The sequence below is a fragment of the Nipponia nippon genome, unplaced genomic scaffold (assembly GCF_047370975.1).
Source record: "Nipponia nippon isolate SJK-2023a ecotype South Korea unplaced genomic scaffold, ASM4737097v1 scaffold_4, whole genome shotgun sequence".
NCBI classification, from domain to species: domain Eukaryota; kingdom Metazoa; phylum Chordata; class Aves; order Pelecaniformes; family Threskiornithidae; genus Nipponia; species Nipponia nippon.
In genome coordinates this window covers 122,838,824-122,858,809 of record NW_028262358.1, presented here as the reverse complement: position 1 = coordinate 122,858,809, position 19,986 = coordinate 122,838,824, and the positions used below count along the sequence as shown (strand labels likewise).

The 19,986-nt window shown below is 46.5% G+C and overlaps 1 protein-coding gene across 2 annotated transcripts; it reads right to left on the bottom strand.

The window, feature by feature from the left end:
• Positions 1-962: 962 nt before the first annotated feature.
• Positions 963-18,700, bottom strand: EFHC1 (EF-hand domain containing 1). Of its 2 annotated transcripts, none has more exons than XM_009467356.2 (11): positions 18,601-18,700; positions 13,221-13,442; positions 11,334-11,621; positions 9,379-9,528; positions 8,200-8,392; positions 7,659-7,879; positions 6,726-6,866; positions 5,297-5,510; positions 4,516-4,663; positions 3,471-3,687; positions 963-1,543 (listed from the first exon to the last, which is right to left on the bottom strand). In XM_009467356.2, exons 1-11 carry the CDS (start codon positions 18,661-18,663, stop codon positions 1,472-1,474), a joined length of 1,929 nt encoding a protein of 642 aa, XP_009465631.1. In that variant the 5' UTR covers positions 18,664-18,700; the 3' UTR covers positions 963-1,471. The 2 variants fall into 2 exon arrangements, with proteins under 2 accessions (XP_009465631.1, XP_087631786.1); XM_087775660.1 differs by having other exon boundaries at positions 8,347-8,392.
• Positions 18,701-19,986: the final 1,286 nt, after the last annotated feature.

Genomic DNA, 19,986 nt, shown 5'->3' with positions numbered 1-19,986 from the left:
AGGGCATTTGTAGGATATGATTTATCTGATGTGGTTTAGGTGCATACTTTATGGTGAGCTAAATTGTATACTTTCTGCAGCTGGCCCCGGGCATGCTACATGATTGGATGAGTATTAGGTTACAGTTTCATAGCATGTGCAGAAAACAGTTTCTGACTTTCTTTTCTACAGCCTACAGCTCCAGTAATCTCATCTGTAAGTTCTTGGTTTCTGGAAAAGCCGATTAAGGTGGCCTTTAGAAGTTAGCCTTTGTCAGCTGCCGCTTGGAAGGCACCTCGTGCAATGCCGAGCCGTGCTTTGAAATCCGAGCTGGACCTCAGAGAGCTGTAACGTTTCTCATTCGGAGTGAGCAGCAGCACAAAATGGGCCCAGAAGGGAAGAGCGGTGACCTTTCCGAAGAGGCAGGAGGGAGCTGTCATATGGAGACTATCAGCTGTCTGAGGGGAAACGGGAATCCACAGCACAAAAGCTGATTTTGTTCCAAAGAGCTTTGTTCTCTACTTGTGTGCATGATAGCTGCCTTTCATATGTGCTCAACTGCAATACCTGGCATTTGGGGTGAGAAGGTCCCTGCCGCGTTTACCTTCATGGAGAGATGAGCAACGTGACTCTACGTGGGGCACAAGTGTCGTAACTCTATTGCTATGCCAGCAGCTAGTTTTCCCCTTTCATTGGACCTGTCGGGTAAGATGACAGGTTGCGTAAGATGGGTTTAGACAGTATCTCAGTCCTAAAACCATTCTCCCAACCTTTTGTTAAAAAATGCAAAGTTGCTGTCAGCAGATTTGTGTACAGACCCTGCTATCTCCATAGCTATGTGAGAGCTAAACTCACTGCTCCATTTCAAGGAAACTCAGAATCACTGTTTTGTGGGTTTTTCCCCCTCGCTTTAATCCTTAGTAATTCCAGCCACGAGGTACTTTTATTTAAAGCAGCTTTATTAACACTTTTATAGCAGCTATGCATGAATTGCTTACATTCAGCAAGTGTGAGTCCATGGCAGGGCTCTTAGATCTTCTTGCAAGGCAAATAACGATTTAAGCTGGCAGTCTTTGCTGCTTGAAGGTGAAAGGCCCCTTTCGACTCTGTAAGAGAAATCTAGAGTGGTTATCACTCCAGACTTTACAGAGCTTTGGCTCTAGCAAGCCTTGCTGTACTGTTTTAAAAACTTGAGAGATCAAGAGGAGAACCTGGCTTTGGTCCTCTGAAGTTCTTTCTCATGTGAGTTTCATTGCAATATCCAGCAGTTGTGAGGTTGAGTTTGGTGGTGGCTTGAAGGGCAGGGAGAGGTTTGGAAGGAAAAAAGTTAACAAAGTGAGGGTGAAATTAGTTGGCTCTAGTGAGAAGGGAAGGGGGAGAGTGAGTGAAGCAAGGGTAAAGACTAGAGCGTCCTTTTTGAAGTCCAATGTCTTAAAGTCAACTCAGCTAAGAATTTCATTGCTGGTCTTGTTCCTCAGCTTCTGCGGGAAGATCACGAGGGGAAGGCTCTAAGGAAGTCATGGTAGTTTATCTTGTCGTCTCCACAAGAACATAGGTCAATCAGCTGGGGGAAAAAAAAACCAACAAACAACATAAAGCGTTGGAAGAAGCTGCAAATTTAGGTTTTTTTAGGGAAAAGTGCCCAGAGGTACTCCTTGTGTGACAGAGCAGAAAATCTTATTCCCCTGTGTGGAAGAGCCTACCACCTTAGTAGTCCTGAATCACAGGTAACCTTGAATGCTTATAGGTGACACTAATCCATGCAAGAAAAAGAGTTTAATCCTGATTGCCTTCTAAGTATCATCACAGTGGCAATAGATCCACAAAAAAAATGAAGTGTGGCCACAGACTGGCATAGGCCATGGCAAATCTTTCAGAAACCCCACAGAAATCCCTGCCAAAAGTGGGATGGGGGCAGCATATCTGAACAGTTTCTGTTCACTGGTGTCGCTTGGGTGTGCGCCCATGGCATAAGGTGGAGACACAGATAACTGAGCTTAGTGACAGCCGTACTAATGAGCCGGCTCTGGTATCCGTGCCTGACCCTGCATTGTGTTACAGAGCTATAGCCTTTGTGTGCTTAAGGGGAAGAAAGAGGGCTTTTGTTTCTTTAATTGCATAACTAATCGCCTTCAGACACCCAGGGAGATGGATAAGGTCTAATATCACAGTTCCTTGGAAGGATTCTTCTTCCCCTTGTCACCTGGAGACAGATTTACTAGAGTTGCTCTTGTGTGACTGACAGCTGTGCTCCTCTCCAATCCAGACAGTAGTTAACTATCTATCTGGCGTATATTTAATTTATAGCACCACCACACTTCTGAGGGCTCTGGGCACACTCTTTCCAGAGAGAAGAGGAATGCTTGTAGTGTATAGGTCCTAGATGGGGATTGAAACATGGGGGTTGAGCCTCAATTGTCACACGTTCCCCACATGCTCTTGGGCATGTCACTTCACCTCCCGTCCTCGGAGTGGAAGCAGGAAGGACTGTCACCACATTGTAAATTCCTCAGGGAAGAGTGGTCTCTGATGAACTCCAGTACAGCAAAGCCCTGGGTGCTGGTCAAAGGCCTTTATTCAGTGCACATTCAGAGACAGAAATACGCTACCCTAGCACCTCTCTAACCACAGCTGGGATGCTCATGGTTAGCTGGTTTAGAAAATGTTTTTTTTTTAGCAAGGGAAGTACTCCCTCGGATTTCTAGATTTCTTTAAACTCTGAGTCTGCCTTTATTGGCCACTAATCTACTGCATATCACATTATGCTAAGAAAGCACCCTTGCCAGTCATATTCCTGAAAGGATCCTCCATCTCCATGCTGCATGAATCTTTCTCTGCAGTTTCCCTCACATTTTCTGCTATACAGGCTGTGATCTCCATGTGCTGTTGCTCATAGTGCCCAGCAAGCCTATGTTTCAGTTGTGTTAACCAAGTGGTTACGATTCCGATTTCTCTTTTTTTTTTTTTTGTTGGTACAATACTTAGTTCTCAAATTTTCAATTCAGTTTTGCTGTTAAACCCAAAATGTGTCTAAGCTTTCCTAAGGCTCATTCCCTAAGCGCCTCAGTGTCATCTCTACTCAAGCCCAGGTGTGCTTAAGTCATGACAGACACTCAGTGGCTCTGCAGTAGTCTATGCCTGACCTCTATCATGATATACAACCTCTTCTGCTCATCTCTGAGACCTGAGCCAGCAGGCATTTTCAGGCCGCACAAAACAGTGCAGCCAAACATTAGGCTGCTCATTTGGGGGGCAACCTGGGTAACATTTCTTCCCTTTACTTAGAGGACAGCAATTATTATCTCACCCTTTAAAAAACAGGCTCAGTCCAACAGCTCAGAGGCCTTTCTGAATTGGGACTTTCTTGCCCTTTTCTTGAAGCTGTTCCCCTTTGTAGGGCAGAGCAGCTTTTGTTCTCGCCTGGCTAGGGTTGGTTTGTAGAAGAGCTATAGGAAGGGAATTCATTATGCACAGCACCCCTTCTTTCTGACCTTGTTAAGAAGAGTGGTGTTGGTTGGCACACTCAAGCTGTTGCAAAGGGCTAAAAATTTTGCTTTGTCCAGGATGCCAGAGCCATCCTTGTCGCACTGAAGAAACGCTTCCCGAATGTTCTTATTGTTCAAGTACTTATGGAGCTTCAGCTCTTCCTGAACCTGCACAATTAATTCATCCAGTTCCTGCTTGCTGGTCCCAAGAGTGGGGATGTCACTGTAAAAGAAAGGAAGAACAGGACTTCATGAAAAAGCTACTTCTGGCAGCCTTACTGTGACACTTCTGTGCTGGCTGACCACACACTATTTCTAAATACACAGCAGGCTTCTGGAGTTCTTGGTTTTTAGGGCAAGCTCACCTCAGCTTGAACTTGGAGATGAAGCTCAGTCTTGATCTTGGAGCATTAGATAAACTATTTTCCCTTTGCAGGACATTTCCCCCGTGCACCTTTTGTCTGCAAGTGCTCTGGGACAAAGAGCGTTTTCTTGTGTGCTCCATACAGTCCCAGGAACTGTATGCAACTCTAGTTTCAACCAGAGCCCCTGAACTACCATGATACTAACTGACTCCAAAGTGTGTTGTGAGGTGTAGGGTTGTTACTTGGTCACCCAGACAGCTAAAAAAGAGGATGTGGTTTAGGCTCTGATGGGCTGATAAGCACAGCCAGAGCAAATGAAAAAAAAGACTCCACCAACTCTCTGCTGAGCCTGAAACCATCTAGTAGCTCATGCAGATACTGTTAGCAGCACCTCTTAAGTTAACTGCTGACTTTTGGGAAAAGATGACTGTGTCCATTTAGCTGAAAGTATCTATCTCTGCTGCTGAGCCAGAGCTGTCCCGCAAGGTTTTTGGGTCAGCAGCAGCCACAACATTATCTTATACACACTTAACTCCCTCTGTATGTGTCCAGACACAGGCTCTTGGAGCTGAATAATCCACCAAGCAGCCATTAGACAGCAGGCTGGAGCCCATGGATGATGCTGGAAATGCCCTTAGCTGTCAACCCTGAGTCTTAGTTCCACAACGCCATCCTTTGAAGCCTACCTGTTGGCATCCTCCTTTACCACCTGCCGTGGGTGAAAATGATCCCTCAGGGACTGCAGTGCTGCTGCAGGGAAACTCTCTGCATTGCTCTCCATGTAGTTAAGCACATATTCATCAGCGTCGGTGATAACAAACCTGTGGCCAAACACTGGGGAAGAGGCATTAAAGAAAGCAGTTACTTGCCTTTCAGCATGGGTAAGTCGCTTCATCATCCAGGAGAAAGCATGGTTTCTCTCCTGTGGCTGGGCGCAGGTCTGAGCGAGCTCTGCTATTTGTTTCAGTCCTTGAAGTGAGAATAGTTTCACTGACTCAACGGGAGCTTTGCTGCAAGAAAAGCAGCTGCTGAGAGCAAAGGACCTGTGCTTGGGCCTATGACACCCCATTAGTGCTGTTGTGTTTCTAATATTTCAGTATTACATTTGTCTTCCTTACAGGATAGATTTTCCTTGCAGGTTAGGCCTTTGCTGCTGGAAGTCGTCTGGCATAGCTTTAACCCTGTAAATCCCGGCAGGTCCTAAAATGTAAACTGAACACATACTATGGAGAATGTAGCTCTTTCTTTGCCTAATTATGTCAAAGGTCCAAACATCATTGAGAGTAACAAAGATATATCAATGTACACCAGCTGGTGGTCTGGAAACTCAAACGTAATGAGAGCCAGAAGGAACAGATCTTTCAAGTGAAGGAAGGTATATGCACTGTCCATGCAATAAATGACATATCAGAGCAGGCACTGAAGACCAAAGCTCAGAGAGTGTTATCAATCCAGGCTGGGTTTTACCTTCAATTGTAGAACCGATGGTGAGGTCAGAGGGCTCATAGTACGTGACATTCTCTGTAGTAGAACCTGGTTTGGCAACTCTGGTCTTTCCTAAGTATTTGCCTCCAATGATGCCAGAGTTACGGACTGGGGGTTCATAGATGCTGATCATGTCATTGGAGAGGAAATAAGAGAGGATGAAACGACGCTTTCTGTCCTCAGGGTGTGGTGATTCCTAGAGGAAAGGTAGTGGCTTTGGAAAAGAACATTTGAACCAGGTTTTTCTTTCCTGGGGTGCTTAGGAGTACCTAGTAACCCACTCGTAAGTACCCCGAGTTCATAGCTTTTTTTTATAGCTGACTAAACAAAGCGCTTAAGGTAGGCCAAAAGCTACAGATATGCTGACATAGTTTAACAAAGCCCTAGACAGCATTAAGTATCTGAATTTCAAAGGTTACTTGCTCTAGTCAGGCTAACAGAAGCAGAATCTGGGCTGCAGTGACCAAGTAAATTCAGTGTTTCCACAGACTGAGTAATCCAAGAGAAAGGACTATCCTATAGGGAATGATTCATCACAGAGAGACACTGGCTGTAAAATTCAGTATTACAGGTATATTTTTCATTATAATAAGCATCTGAGCCGAGGTCGGTGCTGCTTCCAGCTCTTAGTCACAGAAGACACTCCCCTGACACACCAGTAGGTTTACTTGATTAGTTTAAAATTAAGTGGATCTGAACTCGTCAGCTGTGACCTTTAGGAACTCGTGCACAATCGGGAAAAGAAATCAGCCCTTATTCACCCTGAGTGTGTGGAGAGGGCAGGCACCAGGCAGCAGAGGAAATGCCATTGCTACTGCTGGCCGTGCCAGAGGCTCCTTGCATAAACCAACTGTAAAGCTGGCACAAAGGCCAGGGCCTGAATGCCGATGTCGTGGGTGGAAAGCACCGTCCCCGCAGACTCCCCAGCTTCTGCGCTGGCACTCGGCTGCTCTGCTAGCACAGCCCCTTGCTGGCTGCTGCAGCCAGGACCAGCCTGGAGAAGGACAGGTGCTGGGAGCCAGCAGCGGAGAGAGCAAGCTTACGCCTGTGGCAGCAGCGGAAGGCAGGCAGAGGCACAGTGCCCAGTTGCAATGCTGTTTCAGTTAGGGCCATCTGTCACGTGCTGATGTCAGTGGGAGTTTTTCCATAAATGGCCGTGGTTTTGTAGCATGTCTGTTTTGTATTTTCTGGCCTTGTTTTTTTTCTACCTTTGCGTGCTACTAATTGTCACAGCAAGTACACAGTAACCCAACGGCATCCCCCAAGGGGCACTCCTGTTGGCTTGGGGAACTCTCTTTTCCCACCAGCACAGAGGAGAACTTGCTAACAGCCTTGTCTCAGCAGGCTGTTCCTCCCATCCTTCTGACTCTACAACATAAGCTGGCACTATACCACCAAGCAAAACACTTACCAGGGCCACCTGGTATCGCAGCACCTTGTGGTCATTCTCTAGCATCTTAATTACATCTTTCCGTGGAGGCTTTGGAACGAGAGAAAAGCAGTTCTGAAGAGAGTCTTCAAGGATGCCAAAACCATTATAGGGAGGAATTACCTGCATCCAGATTAGATATCAAGCATAAACAGCTGAAACTAAGAACACGACAATGTTTGCAAGACAACTTATCAGAAACCATCTGTTTGGAAAGAAATCTTTTGTCACCAGGTAGCAGTAGCTGTGACATCCTGCCCAGTAGAGACGCTACTAGCCCAGCCGTGTGTTGGATCCCCTACTTACAGAAAATATTTAAGAGAATTAAGAAAATCTGAAATTCAGAAAGCCAGGTAATTTCTCTGAATAAAGAGACTATGGCCATACTAATAACTAAACCTTCCTGTGCACAGGAACTCAATCATCTATATGGTTACACTGTTAACCTAATCCCCACTGTGTTTGTGGTCTAGGCCAGCTCGCACTCCAAACCATTCCTAGGCTCAGTCTGGGAGGTAACAAGGGCTGTGACTGTCCCCAGTAGGCAGTCTGGACTTAGCAACCACGTGAGGGAGAGTTTAGTAGTATGAGTTCAGCCATACTGCACCAGTTGGCTTCCCAGACAAAACCAAACCCTGACACTGTTTAATTTTCTAGTATAGACATAACCAGAGTTCTTTCTATGACTATTAGCAAGTGCTTTGTCCTTTACAGTATTAGAAATCAACAGTTTCAGGGGACTTTCATTTTTATATTGATTATGACCATTCTTGCCTTGTCTTTTTCAAGTTACTTGCTCTTTTCTTTAAGCTGAACTTGTTTACTATAGGTTCTTACTAAGCTGAACCTATACTTTACAATAAGAACTTATACCAACTGCTTCCTTCCCTCCCTTCAAGAAATTGTTTGCAGTACCTGTGGAACTTCCTCAAGTGGTTTCTCCTTTATTTCCACTGGCTGGAAGTCTGTGATGCCAAATTTGTCACGATAGAAGTTTCGTGTGAAGTCATCGCAATCATAGATGAAGAAGGTGCGTCCAAGGAGGGTGGTAGATTTCCCAACAGCAAAATCTTTAGCTGTGTACCACTCAAGTACCTCCCGATCAGAGATCTCCAGCACACAGCTTGGGAAGGTCTCTAAGGAAAAGGGAGCAAAAGGAAAAATAAATCAATCATCAGGTAGATGTTAACATTTCCTAGTGAAAAGGGATACAAAAGCAAGCTGTATAAATAGCTCCAGGGAGCTGTTGGTACTGCTGTCCTGCCACTGCTTCCCAAAAGATAAAGAATTTAGTAATCATTTAAAGAATTTTTCTTTGTCCAAAAACCAATGACACTTGGAGTGTTCTCAGAAAAAATTCTCCACATTCAGCGTACCTCTGACACAGCCATCACACACATGTCTACCCACCAAGGCACTTCAGCACAGACAGATGTGCTGGCCAATCTAAACTTACTTTTCTTGTCCACAAAGGTTTTGGGCAAGCGTTGGCGTTTTATCAGTATTGGGAATGGGTCTCTACCATCATTTTGCTTGTGTACTTCCCGAACCTCCACTGTGTCATCTGCCAAGTAGTAATGGATGATGTAAGGCCGATTCTCACCAAACATGCTGTCAGTGTCATCCCACATGGCGTAGAAGCGAAGGACCTGGGGTGGGGAAAAAAGAGGCAGAGAAGACAAACATGGATTAGAATTACTAATGCTTTGTCCAGACAAGGTGGGTTGAAATGGGCTGGGTGATTGGAGGCATCTCAGCAATCTTCGCTGCCAGGCACAGAAGAACCAAGCCCTTGTACTGTGGGTACTGGGATGAATGGGCTGCTGAGGCAGCAGTGGGAAGGGCAGCAGGGGCCTGGAGAGCTGGACAGGCCTGGCTTACCTTGACAGCAGCAAGTGAGAGAGAACAGTTTATGCTAAGACAAGAAATTTAGTTCAGGAAGCATGAGGAAAAATGGAGAGGGAAGTGATTAAAAAGCAGCAGAAAATAATTGCCCAGGACTGAATAGGGAAGTAGTCTAAAGGGAAGTGATTTTTATAATGAAACTTAATGCAGCAAGACAGAATCTTGTTTTGACTCTTAAACCTCTCAGAGGTTTCATGGCCAATTCTTTACTACTGTCATGCTGAGGAAGGCAGAGGGGAAGGCACTCAGCAGTCCTGAGGAGGCTGCATTCGCTGCAGACCCGATCTTATTTCTGCCTACTGGAAATCTCATCTTTTAATGCCACAGAAATCTAACTCTTCACACTGTGATGCTCAAGAGTTCCCCAAGGTACAGCTGCTAAACAGGCAGCTCAATGGCCATTGCGGGCAGAGTTGGCCCAGCACAGACTTGAGTCACTAAGGCTAAACTGGCAGTAAAATGGCAGGCACAGCCCAACAGAAAGCAAGAGGGAGATGGAGGATCTAGAGCATAGGTTCTGCAATCCAAAGAGAAGCTGTTCACAAGGCACAAAGCCCAGTAAAAAGATAAAAGATTTTGTTTCTTACTAAAGCCAAGAAAGGAGCAAAACTGGAGTCTGTTCAGCGGACTGAGATTTTTTAGAATGAGTAAGGTTGTAGACACTCACAAAACTCGAGTTTCAATAACACATATAGTCTGTAATGTGGGTAATCACCACCAGCTCTCTCACCTGCTTGTCGTAAGTCAGAAACTGTTTGAGTTGGTCGAAATCTGATGGTGTGATGTAGTTGTGCGTAGGCATCCGACGCAGTTCTGTGTAAGGATCAAAAACCATTTTCTCTGGAGGGTTCAGTTCAATTCCTTGGCTCTCCAGGAACACCTAGGAAGGTCATCTGAGGTATTAATGCTGCTGTGAGTTCTGAAGGTAAGAGGTAACTAGAGATTACAGATGGGCTGAGATGAGTGTTGTCAGAACACTGCAAGTTCATTCCTCACAGACCACCAGGCTGCAGGAGTATTAGTTCTACTGCAATAACAAATACAATAGAAGATGATTAAGATGTTTCTGTTTAAGCTGCTTCTTAGCTTTGCTTGCCCTTTAATTACTCAGGGCAGTCTTGTCCTCAACATCCTAACTCAGATTTTACTTGAGCACAGTTTTCCCTGGCCTTAGGCCTTTAAATGGAAGATAACTGTCAGCTGGTCTCTTTTACGTAAATGAAAAAAGCTAAATTAGTGCATAATGGTGGATGTAGTCAGTCAGAATTTGCAAGAGACCTATGGCTCCCCAATGTGTCAGACAGTGGAAGTTAGTGTTACCCACAGTAAGGCCACCAAAGCCCTTTGGGCCACGAGGATATGTGCCAGAGTGGCAGCTTCAGTCCATCTTTCAGGAGTACTTTTGCCACAGAAAGAGGACAATTTGTTTGTTTATAAATAGATTTTTTGCTTATCTTGGATGCATCAACAAACTCTAGGGTATTACTTGTGTATTCACATCAGTCACCCAAAACAACCTCTGAAGTCAACGGACTTCTTCCCTTTTTGGCCTTGGGATGTGGCCCATGAAAACATTCAGCCCAGGAAGCACCTATGCAAATATCTCCAACAGGTACGTGAGATCACCCTGAAGACTCACAAAGCAGGTTCACACTTTCAGACTCACTATTTTCTGGTCTGGAGGATGCCAGTTAATGATAAATAGCCTAGTGGCCTTGAGATGTAGACCCACATCGCTCATTTTGTGTTTTCCATCAACCAGCCAACATTTATCTGAGAACCAGCTCTTCATCTGATGTAAACTGACTTTAACAGTCACCTAGTTCCAGCAGAGCTGGCCCCACATGTTCTCAACAGCCACCTATATACCAATATATTATACATGCTTGGGAACATTCCTGGGCACTGAGGCCAACTGGCAAGGAACAGCCTGCATCTAAACTCTGTCAGGCTCTAGGACAGGTTGGCTGCATGTAACTCACCTATTGGGAATGGTTGCTGGAGCATTCTAACTCCTGGCCTGCTCCTGGGAATTGCTTGGAAGAATAGTAGTTGACCAGGGCTGAGATTATACTGGGGGACAATCTAACAGGATACCATTATACTGGTATTTGCTATTGGATTGTTATTATTTCACTTACTGGTACAGAAATAGCCAGAAATAGAAAAGCAGGCAATAAGTAAGGTCTCTTAGAAAGGTCAGTTCATACCATGATTCTCAACCCACGGATCATGACTGCTCTTCTGGCTTGGCTGTAGATGGGTGCAGAGTTACTGACTGCATTCCCTTCCCCTATTCTTAACAGAAGAGTATTAAGTCAGAAAAGAGTTACTATTTCCCTCTCACATATGCACAATGTTTCATCTGGACTCTAAGCAGTTAAACTGTTGTACACGCAGAAATGAACTTAGAATTTGTATTGTAAGGAGAAGTCCTGAGGACAAAGGACGGACTCCCAGCAGCCCTGGGGCACAAATACTGAGAAATTAATATGCCCTCAGCACATACCATACCTTGAACTCCCCATTGATCTGAAGAAAGAAGTCTTCACAAAAAGCAAAATGAAAGATTGCAAGCAACCTTATTCTGAAAGCTACAGATGCAGACTACTGGACTCTAACAGGTCTGGCCACCTGTAATTCCCAGGATTCTCTGTGTCAGTGTTCTCAGTACAAGCAACACACCTGTGTGAATGGATCACAGTCGACTATGCGGTACATCCTGCCATACATGGTGATGTTCATGCCCCGATTCAGATCTTTCCAGTGGTAATGATCCCCACGGTCATTCTTAGGCAGCCGGTGGCGTCTGATAAGTTTGCCTTGAGGAAGACCAGAGTTCCGTACAACAGGCTCTATGACGGACATGCTGTCATCTTCCAAATAGTAATAGATAGCCACTTGGCGGATCCGGTAACGCTCTTCTGCAGAGAGAGGAACATCTTCCCGGAAATAGGCATCAAACTTCAAAATCTGCGAAAGGGGCAATATCCCAAAGGGAGAAAGAAACAATTTGAACACCATGATTAGTCAATTAAGACAAATAACTTATTTGTAATGTGCTTTAGAGTACAAAGATACTGGATTGTAATCTATAAAATCATCAAAGCCAACTGTAGCCTAATCTGTGACTGATGGCAGAGGCATCATGAGGGCTTTTATCAAGACCTGCCTTTTACAAATCTGGTATGCTTGAGACAGGTGTAAAAAATACAGCCTTTTCCCTACTCCTCCTTCATCACCCACTGTTCCACCTACTTCCAGGTGCTTGGTTACTGCCAGTAATCTAGTTTGCTGACATACGTGACTTTCTTTACTATTGTCAGCTTTGCAGACCCTGATTTAGGGAAGCTATCAGGAGATTTTAGTAAAGAGTTCAACCACACCTGTGGATTTTAAAATCTGCATGGGTCATCTGAAGTCACATCTATTTAGCACTGACAGCAAAAGCTAATCTGTGCTGGAGAAACAAGGAGAGAAATCAGGGTGCAGAGAAAATGCACCCTGCCAAAAGCCAGTCAATCACAGTTCCTGTGCTTGGCAGAAGTATGAGGAATATTCCCTCCAAGATCATTCATTACCCCTTAAGACGATGTAGGTGGCCAATCAGGTCTTGCATATCCAGCCTACATCAGCCCACAGGCCTAGGTAATTAAGTAAGGATAAAGCCAGCAAGTTCCTACTAGCCAGCAAAAGTGCTTCAAAAGGGACCATGACTTCCCCCAGCAGCACTGGGGCCCCTGCTGCTACTCTGGCTTGAATGAAGGGGCAGAGAAGTATCTGACAGATTAAAAACGGCAACATCTACATTACTCTGAAGGAATAGCCTCAGTAATTAACACAGCACATCTGTTCCCCAGTCTGGCTTACAGATGGGCTGAGGGCTGGCTACAGACAGCCTTTCCAGGCCTGCCTGGCAGCGTGCAAACCCCTGCACGCGTTCAGGTCTGCTGAGCCTTGCACGCTCTGCAGCGTCTGCTCTGTCCTTGGCTGTGGCTGCACTCGCCGGCTTGCAGTCTGTGCCACTGGCACATTTAACACCAAGGGTCAGCTCAGGACTGCTCCAAGCAGACACACAGCCACCTCCGAGTCCGATACGATCACCACGATGTAATGCAGGAAGTACTAATGGAGCAGTACAGGCTGTAACACGCTGTGGTGACAAACAAGCATAAATAGATAGACCACAGTTAAACAGTCGAACAGGGTCCCCATTGCAGACTGTCTTTTACAGTTTAAGCTGGGTTACAATCTCAATATAGTTTTGGAAATACAGAAGGCCAGGCTGTGGTTTACAGGGCAATGGTTATAAACTGAAGCTTTTCAGAGTTAATCAAACTTCTTTTCCAACGCCTGCTGGAAATGCTCTAGCGTAACTTATGTCTTACATCGTTTACGTATTATAATCCTCCTCCCGAGCAAAGAAAGCCTCTTTCAGTCTGAGGTTCAGCTGTCTCTGACTAAGGGCTATGGCATCTGAAAACTGCTGTACACTGTCCCATGAACCCTGGAGCTGACTGTTTATGTCTCTGAACTTGGCCAGCGATATTCCTGGAATAAGCTTCTTTATACCTTTTTGTCAAAAGCCACGTGTGCTGGAATGAAGCCTGAAGGCAGAGCCTGCTTGGCTTGCCCATAGGTCAGCGTGGGTCTCTTGTTGGATAATTCGTCTAATTCAGCTTGAGAAAGCTGATTCACATAGAGTCGCTCCCCGCCGATCCCCACTGTTGGCAGCCGAGAAAAGGCAAATCCATTTTTGTAGCCCAGTGTCTGGGACCGATGAAAAGATGTTTTCTGTGGAAAGAAATCCAGCTGTTAAAATACTACATGCGCATAGTAGATATAGCTACTGAAAGCTGAGAAAAACAGTAAGAGTGTAATATTCAGAATGCCTCCCCAGCATTTTATTATAACCTACTGCAGCAGTTATTTACAATCAGATTTTACACTTAGATCAAGAACGCTGAAAAAACAGTAAGTGGCTGGAGGAAAAAAGCATCAGAGTGAACTCAAATCCTAGCACTGGCACAGACTCGCCAAGAGCTTAAATCACATCATGTCCCTATTGCCACCATTCTCAGTTCCTAGAATGGGGTGACAGCACTTTACCTGCCCTAGTATTTCTCTCACAAACTCTTGTTCCCGACTCTGTGCTATGGCAGTACAGAGCACCGTGGGACCTCACTCTGTTGTTGCCTTACGGTGCTCCCTTGACTATTACACCTTGTGCACCCTGTGTGTTTTCTGTTGCTCTTTATTTTGTTAACCCTCTCCTGGAGATGATATTCACAGGGTTTTCTTTGCTGGGCTAAATCAAGGTGTGTCATGCTCACAGAACTGCAATTATGAAACGTACCAAAGCACATTAGCTGTTTCACCACCTCTCTCCGCAGTCCAGGCAAGGGTCACACATTAAATAACCACAACCACAATGTAAGACCCTATAGCAGATTAATGAGAAGCCTGATAAGGCGAGAAGAATTCTATCTTTGTGAGCACTGTACAATGCTGGCTATAGGATTCACTTGTTACTTTTTGCTTTGTTGGTTTAATCTTGGTTTTGAGTTTCTTGGAGCCTTTCACCTACCTTTGCGATCTCCCTCATGCCAGCTACTGAGTCATTCTTCAAGCTAAATAATTATCCAGGTGGCACAGGAAGGTCCCTGCTTTGCTTAAGGACACACAACAAGAAAATGTCAGAGCTGTGAATGGGACCTGATCTCTGTCAGCCCAGTCCTGTTCTTCATTACTGAAGATTAGGATCGGACTTGAGTGACACCAAGCTACTCCACTTGCTGTACAGTCCACCATGCCTGGTACCTCACCTGCAATCCTGAAAGCATTTCAAATAACACGTGCCTGGCTGGTCCCACTGGGCTTTCAACACTTAATGCTCCAGAGAAAGCAGGAGAAATCATGAGTCCCTGATAATAAAATCCCTGACTTTACCTTGACTTTTGCCAATTAAAACAGAGTTGTACGCATTTCTGGCCCTGAAGGAACAAGCTTCACCTCCTTTTCCAGACCCAGACTTGCAATCTGTCCAACCTCAGGCATGTGAACCACTTCTCCACCCCTTCCCTCACCCCTCATGGTTAAGCCTCTAATCTTATTTATACCTTCCAGGCCCCACTTGAATTTCACATAATCGCCCGTTTTCTCTTTAAACTGGTACGACGGATCTTGCAATGCTGTGGCCAGAGCAGTTGGGAAAACAGGTTCAGGTGAAAACAAGAGATCTTACTGAAGACATATTAACAGAATGTCTTACAAACATTAGCCCTGCCACAGAACTGCCATTTCCTTCTGTTAAATGAATATCAAGGGAAAGCTGTGGGAAAAATATTCAAGGAAAACCAGGAAGTTTGTCTTTAAATTGGGCAATATCAGCGTTTGTCAGAAGTGCACAGGCTTTTAAGGGCTCACGGTTGCCTAAAGAAAACACCTCACAAATTCATAAGACTCCCAAAGTTGATAGGCTCTCCCAAGCGAGCGTGGATGCCAGATAACATCTCACAGTATCAGGTGACCAATGTAAATGTAAAAGGGAAAAGCCAGATTATAAACTCCTAATCTCAGTTGCTGCCAGTCCATATCTGAAGAAATGCCACTGAATTAAGTCCTTCTTTTTGCCAAGTCTATAACACTTCATACAAATGCCGTTCCCCCTCCCAGTGTCTCTGTTCCTCTGTCACACGAGCACTAAGCAATAACAATACAATCTTATTTGAAGACAGAGGTTTTCTTCAGCACTTCTCAGTATTCACTTGGAAAACAAGTATCACGATGCCTATTTTATAGACTGGAAAATTGAGGCAAACGGAGTTGATAGCACTTGCTAGGGCTCATCCTGAGGAACACTGCAAAGCCATTTCTGGAGTCCAGATCTCCTTAAAACATTACCAATACTTCAAGTTACTCTAAAATAATGATCTGCTCTGCTAAGTCCCGTGGGTGTTTCTTACATACACTGCTGAAGTCAGTAGAAGCATTCACATGACTAAAGCAGGCAGGATTTTACTGATAGAGGAAATAATATTTTGCTAGGGGCAGAAATTTGCATTGCATATTTCCAAGATGTTATAAATGATATTGAGGAAATAATATTAAGATGAGAATAATTCTGAGATAACCTTTATTACTGTATGGTTAAGAGTATTCATTATGAGTAAATGACTCCACTTACTGTTGAAGAACTCAGTTGTCACTGACTTAGAAAATAGTTTGACTGTTCAGGCTGGAAGGTACCACTAATACTGGCACAGTGAGAATTTATCCTTGGGTAATCTGATCCACACACAAGCAGAGTAAAGAAAAGAGTGGGTCCTATTTAGAAAAACAGAGAAAACTGGGTTCCCACAAAAGCATCCAGAATGATCTGGACTGGGTTTACCAAAGCCCATCATGACACAGTCCTTGTCAAGAGCACATCATTTCAAGAGCACATCTGTCAAACAGTATTAGTGACAATGCCACCACTGGTCTAAGAAATACAGGACAATATCTTCCTAAGGGAGCGCTCCTTTGGGAGAATTAGCATTTCCATTGGAAGATCAAATAAGCATGACGTCTGTGTCCCGGGAAGTAAAGAGGCTCTGTGAGTCATATGGGAAGAGCAGAGTGGGCTGACCTGCAGCGGGGCTCACCATCACTTGAGAAGATTTGCCAAAGGGTAGACTGGATTGGTAAGAGGTTCTCTCTTCTGTAGAGCACAATCTAGGGGACGTATCAGGAAGGCAGGGAAGTGCTTGTTCTAGAGGTGTCAGTTTTTGATGGGAATATCAAGGACAAAGAGTACTGTCCCAAGGTATGTCTTTTATTTTTTGTGGTAGTAGAGCACGTCCCATGACAAATGTTCACATGCAAGTACACAAGGTTCCTTGTCCTGCAATACCAGAGCATACTGGGGTCCCGTTCGCCTGATGACCAGGCAACTTGGATGTATTGGGAGGGAGCAGGAGGAAGAAGGGGCCTCACTCAGAATGCTGAGCCTTATGGAAATGGTGGAACCTGTTCTTGAGGATATTAAACTCCAGGGAAATGTAAGGCATGCCCTGGTCTATCTGTTCCCTACAAAAGTCTGGGAGCATTGCTTCTGAGGGAAGCAGTCAGGGTATTGGTTTCTCAAACTGACATTAGTAGCATTGAGATGAAGTTGAGCAATGGTGTCAAGACTCATATATTAGTTCCCCAGGGAGAAGGAAGGGCAGAGCTGTCAGCTGCTCTGAAGCAGTACTGGAAGGAACTCAGGGAGTATCAGTTCTCATCTGCGGTACTGCTTCCTCAAGAGGATATTGGAAGGATTTGGTGTTATCAGATCCTCAGTGTGTGGGCCATTGGGAATGGGGAAAAGGAGAGGTTGCTTCCTCATTTAGGTACCAATTCAAGTGCAGAGGATGAGGATGACACTACTTCTTCCAAGGAACCTGGGAGAAGCTGAGAGGGTCTCACTTCCTTGGCAGGATCCTGGAGGCTGTGGTGGTACCCATTCTGTGAGGGATACCAGTTCTTTGAAGACTGTCAGGTTCTCAGGTTCCAGACCATTAGCTCCTTATGGACTATCAAGGATTCAGTTCTCCAGGCGATACTGGAAGAGCATTTGTGTAAGTATTGGAGCTTTGGAGGAGGGGGTATCAGGAGAGTATTGGTTGCCCAGGAGACTGGTGACTTCAGGGTGTATCTGTCCCTCTAAGGGTGGTGGGTGGGTCCAGGACCTACCTGTTTCCCTAGGTATACAGGGATGGTATTGAGGAATAATGCCTAGTGGAGGACTGCTTGAGGTTTGGAGAGTGTTGGTTCTCCTGGGTATATCGAGTCAGTTGAGGGCACATCAGGTGTGTTTAAGGGTCCTGGTTCAGGGCAGTATCAGAATGAGCAGTGGGTTCAGAACACATCCCTTTGAGAAAACTGAGATGGTTCAGAGAAACAGGAGTTTCCCTGGGGGAATCAGGTGTCAAGACTGTAAAGCGAATACAGGGATACTCCTTCCCTTGGGGTACCACATGAACTGGTGGGGGAACTATTGGGTGGATTCAGGGCTACTGGATCTCTGTGGGGTGAGTTTGCAGATAGTAATTCTGCAGTTACAGAGAAAGCTTTTGGAGTCTCCAATGAGGCTGGGGGAACTCACCTCTCCAAAGCTACTAGGACAATTTCAGGGGTTATCAGATGGGTGCAAGATGCAATGGGTTCCTTGTGGACAAGATTAAGAGTACCAAGTCCCCTGGAAGGTGAGCTCAGGGATATCTGGTCCCCTGGGAACAGACTTTCAATTACATCGAGAGAACTTAGGGAGTCCCAGGTCTGCTGTGGGTGGGGTCAGGGGATACCAGGTGGGTTCAGAGAGTTCAGCAGGTATTTGTTGGCTTTGGGAAACACCAGGTCCCCTGGGGGAGAGTTCAGTGGGTATTAGATCCGCTGGGGAGCGTCAAATGAGTTTACAGGGCACCAGGTCCCTTGGGGGTCACTTCACAGGGTACCAGGTCCCCTGAAGGGTGTCTGATGAGTTTGAGGGGTACCAGGTTCCCAGAACATGAGTTCACAGTATACTAAGTCCCCGCCGGGATATTAGGTGAATTCAGGAGGTATCAGGCCTCTTGGAAGAATTAGAGGGTGGTCTGAGGGAACAGAAGGTTCCCTCGGGGTGGGTTCAGGGGGTAACATGTTCCCTGGGGGAACAATCAGTGAGTTTAGGGGTACCAGGTCTCCTGGGGACTTAGAGGAGGGTCTGAGGGACTACCAGGTTCCCAGGGGGTGTCTTCACGGGGTACCAGGTCCCCCGGGGGAGCCGGACAGGGTACAGGTCATTGACGAGTCCCTGAAGCAGGTGGGGGGTGCAGAGGCCCGCTTCTTAGGGGGGCTCTCAGGGGGGGCACCTGCATGGCCAGCCCAGAGCGGGCTTGGGGGTGTCCCGGGGGGATTCGGGCAGGGGACGCCGGACGGCTGCGCTCACCATGGGGTCCCTGAAGGCGCAGCCCGGGAGGAAGGGCAGGCCCGGCCCCGGCTCCGAGCTCATGGCGGCGGAGGCGCTCCCTCCCCGGCCTCCGGCGACGCCGTCTCCACGGCAACCGCCGGTGCGCAGGCTCGCCGGGAAGCGCGCCTGCGCACTGAGCCGGGGGCGTCCGCGCCTGCGCGGTGAGCGCCGGGGCGGGGTTGCCGTGGCGACGGGAGGGCGGGAACGCGGCCGCTGGAGCCCGGCCGAGCCCGGGGCTGGGGCCGGAGCGGCTGGGCCGCCCCCAGCACCCTGGGAAGGGGGGTCCGGGGTGCCCTCGCCCCCGCAGTGTGGAAAAGAAGGGAGTCCCGGGAGCTGCGGAAAGCCTTAATCCTGTTTTCTTACGGATTTGAGCGCGCCAACGCAGGCTGCCGCCATGTTCTTCTTCCCCCTCACGCCCAGCCGGGGCCTTTCAGTATCCCGCGGCGTAAGCTCAGTATTGCCTCTGCCAGGCCCTCACCCCCTCGGCATAGCCCGTGCTATTAAAATCTCTTGGCTTCCAAAACGGGTGGTGGCATCCAGGGACGCCTTTTGGGAGTCGTCCCTGCCCTGTCCCGTGCCCAGGGAGAGGAGTAGCCCGAGGGGGTCAAAACTGTACCTGGAGTGCTCAAAACATTTTAACAGGAGAAGTGATTGTGCTGGTTTGTTATGTATGTAGTATGTATATTAGCTGTGAAATAGTGGGGTTTGTGATACGTACCACTGACATAGTTCCTCTCTTTTAAAAACACAATTTTTATCCCTTTCTGAAGGAGGCAGCAAAAAGAAGCAGCGAGGAGGCCACCTAGGAAAAGGCGGTTGTGCAAAAGTCACTCCCAAATGTAAGAGAGAAAGGAGAGCCAAGTCAATCACCATGGAGAAAAGAGTCTTTTGTATGTCTTTCCCTTGGTCTCTTTATCAACGGTACACAGGACAGGACAGGCTGCGCTTCAAGGGCAGGCAGCAGGATCTGAGAGATTTGTAAGCAGAAGTCAAGCAGAGAGAAATGCAGCCAGACCGTCTGTCTAAGCATGGTGTGGGAGAGAGAAGAAAGCCAGCCGGTGGGAGATAAAGAATGAGTCTGATGAGCTTAGAAAGGAAAATAAGAGATTGAAGGCTAAGCAGGGCTGAAAGAGCTGGATCTGAAAGACAGCAAGCTGCTAATGTGACTGCTGACTCAGATGCAGGTGCTGGGACCTCAGCTCTCTGATTTCTCCTGCTGTGATGTCCAAGCACCATTTAGCAGGTTTCCTGAACTTAGCAAGGACCAGGGCCTTCCTCAGAGAAGGAAGCTTGCCTCCGTGGGCCATGGGCCATCCTCTAGGAGAGTGACAGCAACTTTTTAACAAGGCTGTGTGGCAGAGCGCC

What these genes read in the sequence shown, in the direction of transcription:
- EFHC1 (XM_009467356.2), bottom strand. Translation starts at nt 18,663, where the DNA reads ATGAGCTCGGAGCCGGGGCCGGGCCTGCCCTTCCTCCCGGGCTGCGCC. An exon ending in TTCTGACTTACGACAAGCAG is followed by an intron (nt 8,393 to 9,378) that starts GTGAGAGAGCTG and finishes TCCCCACCCCAG; the next exon opens with GTCCTTCGCTTCTACGCCAT. An exon ending in GTAAAGGAGGATGCCAACAG is followed by an intron (nt 3,688 to 4,515) that starts GTAGGCTTCAAA and finishes TTTCTTTTACAG; the next exon opens with TGACATCCCCACTCTTGGGA.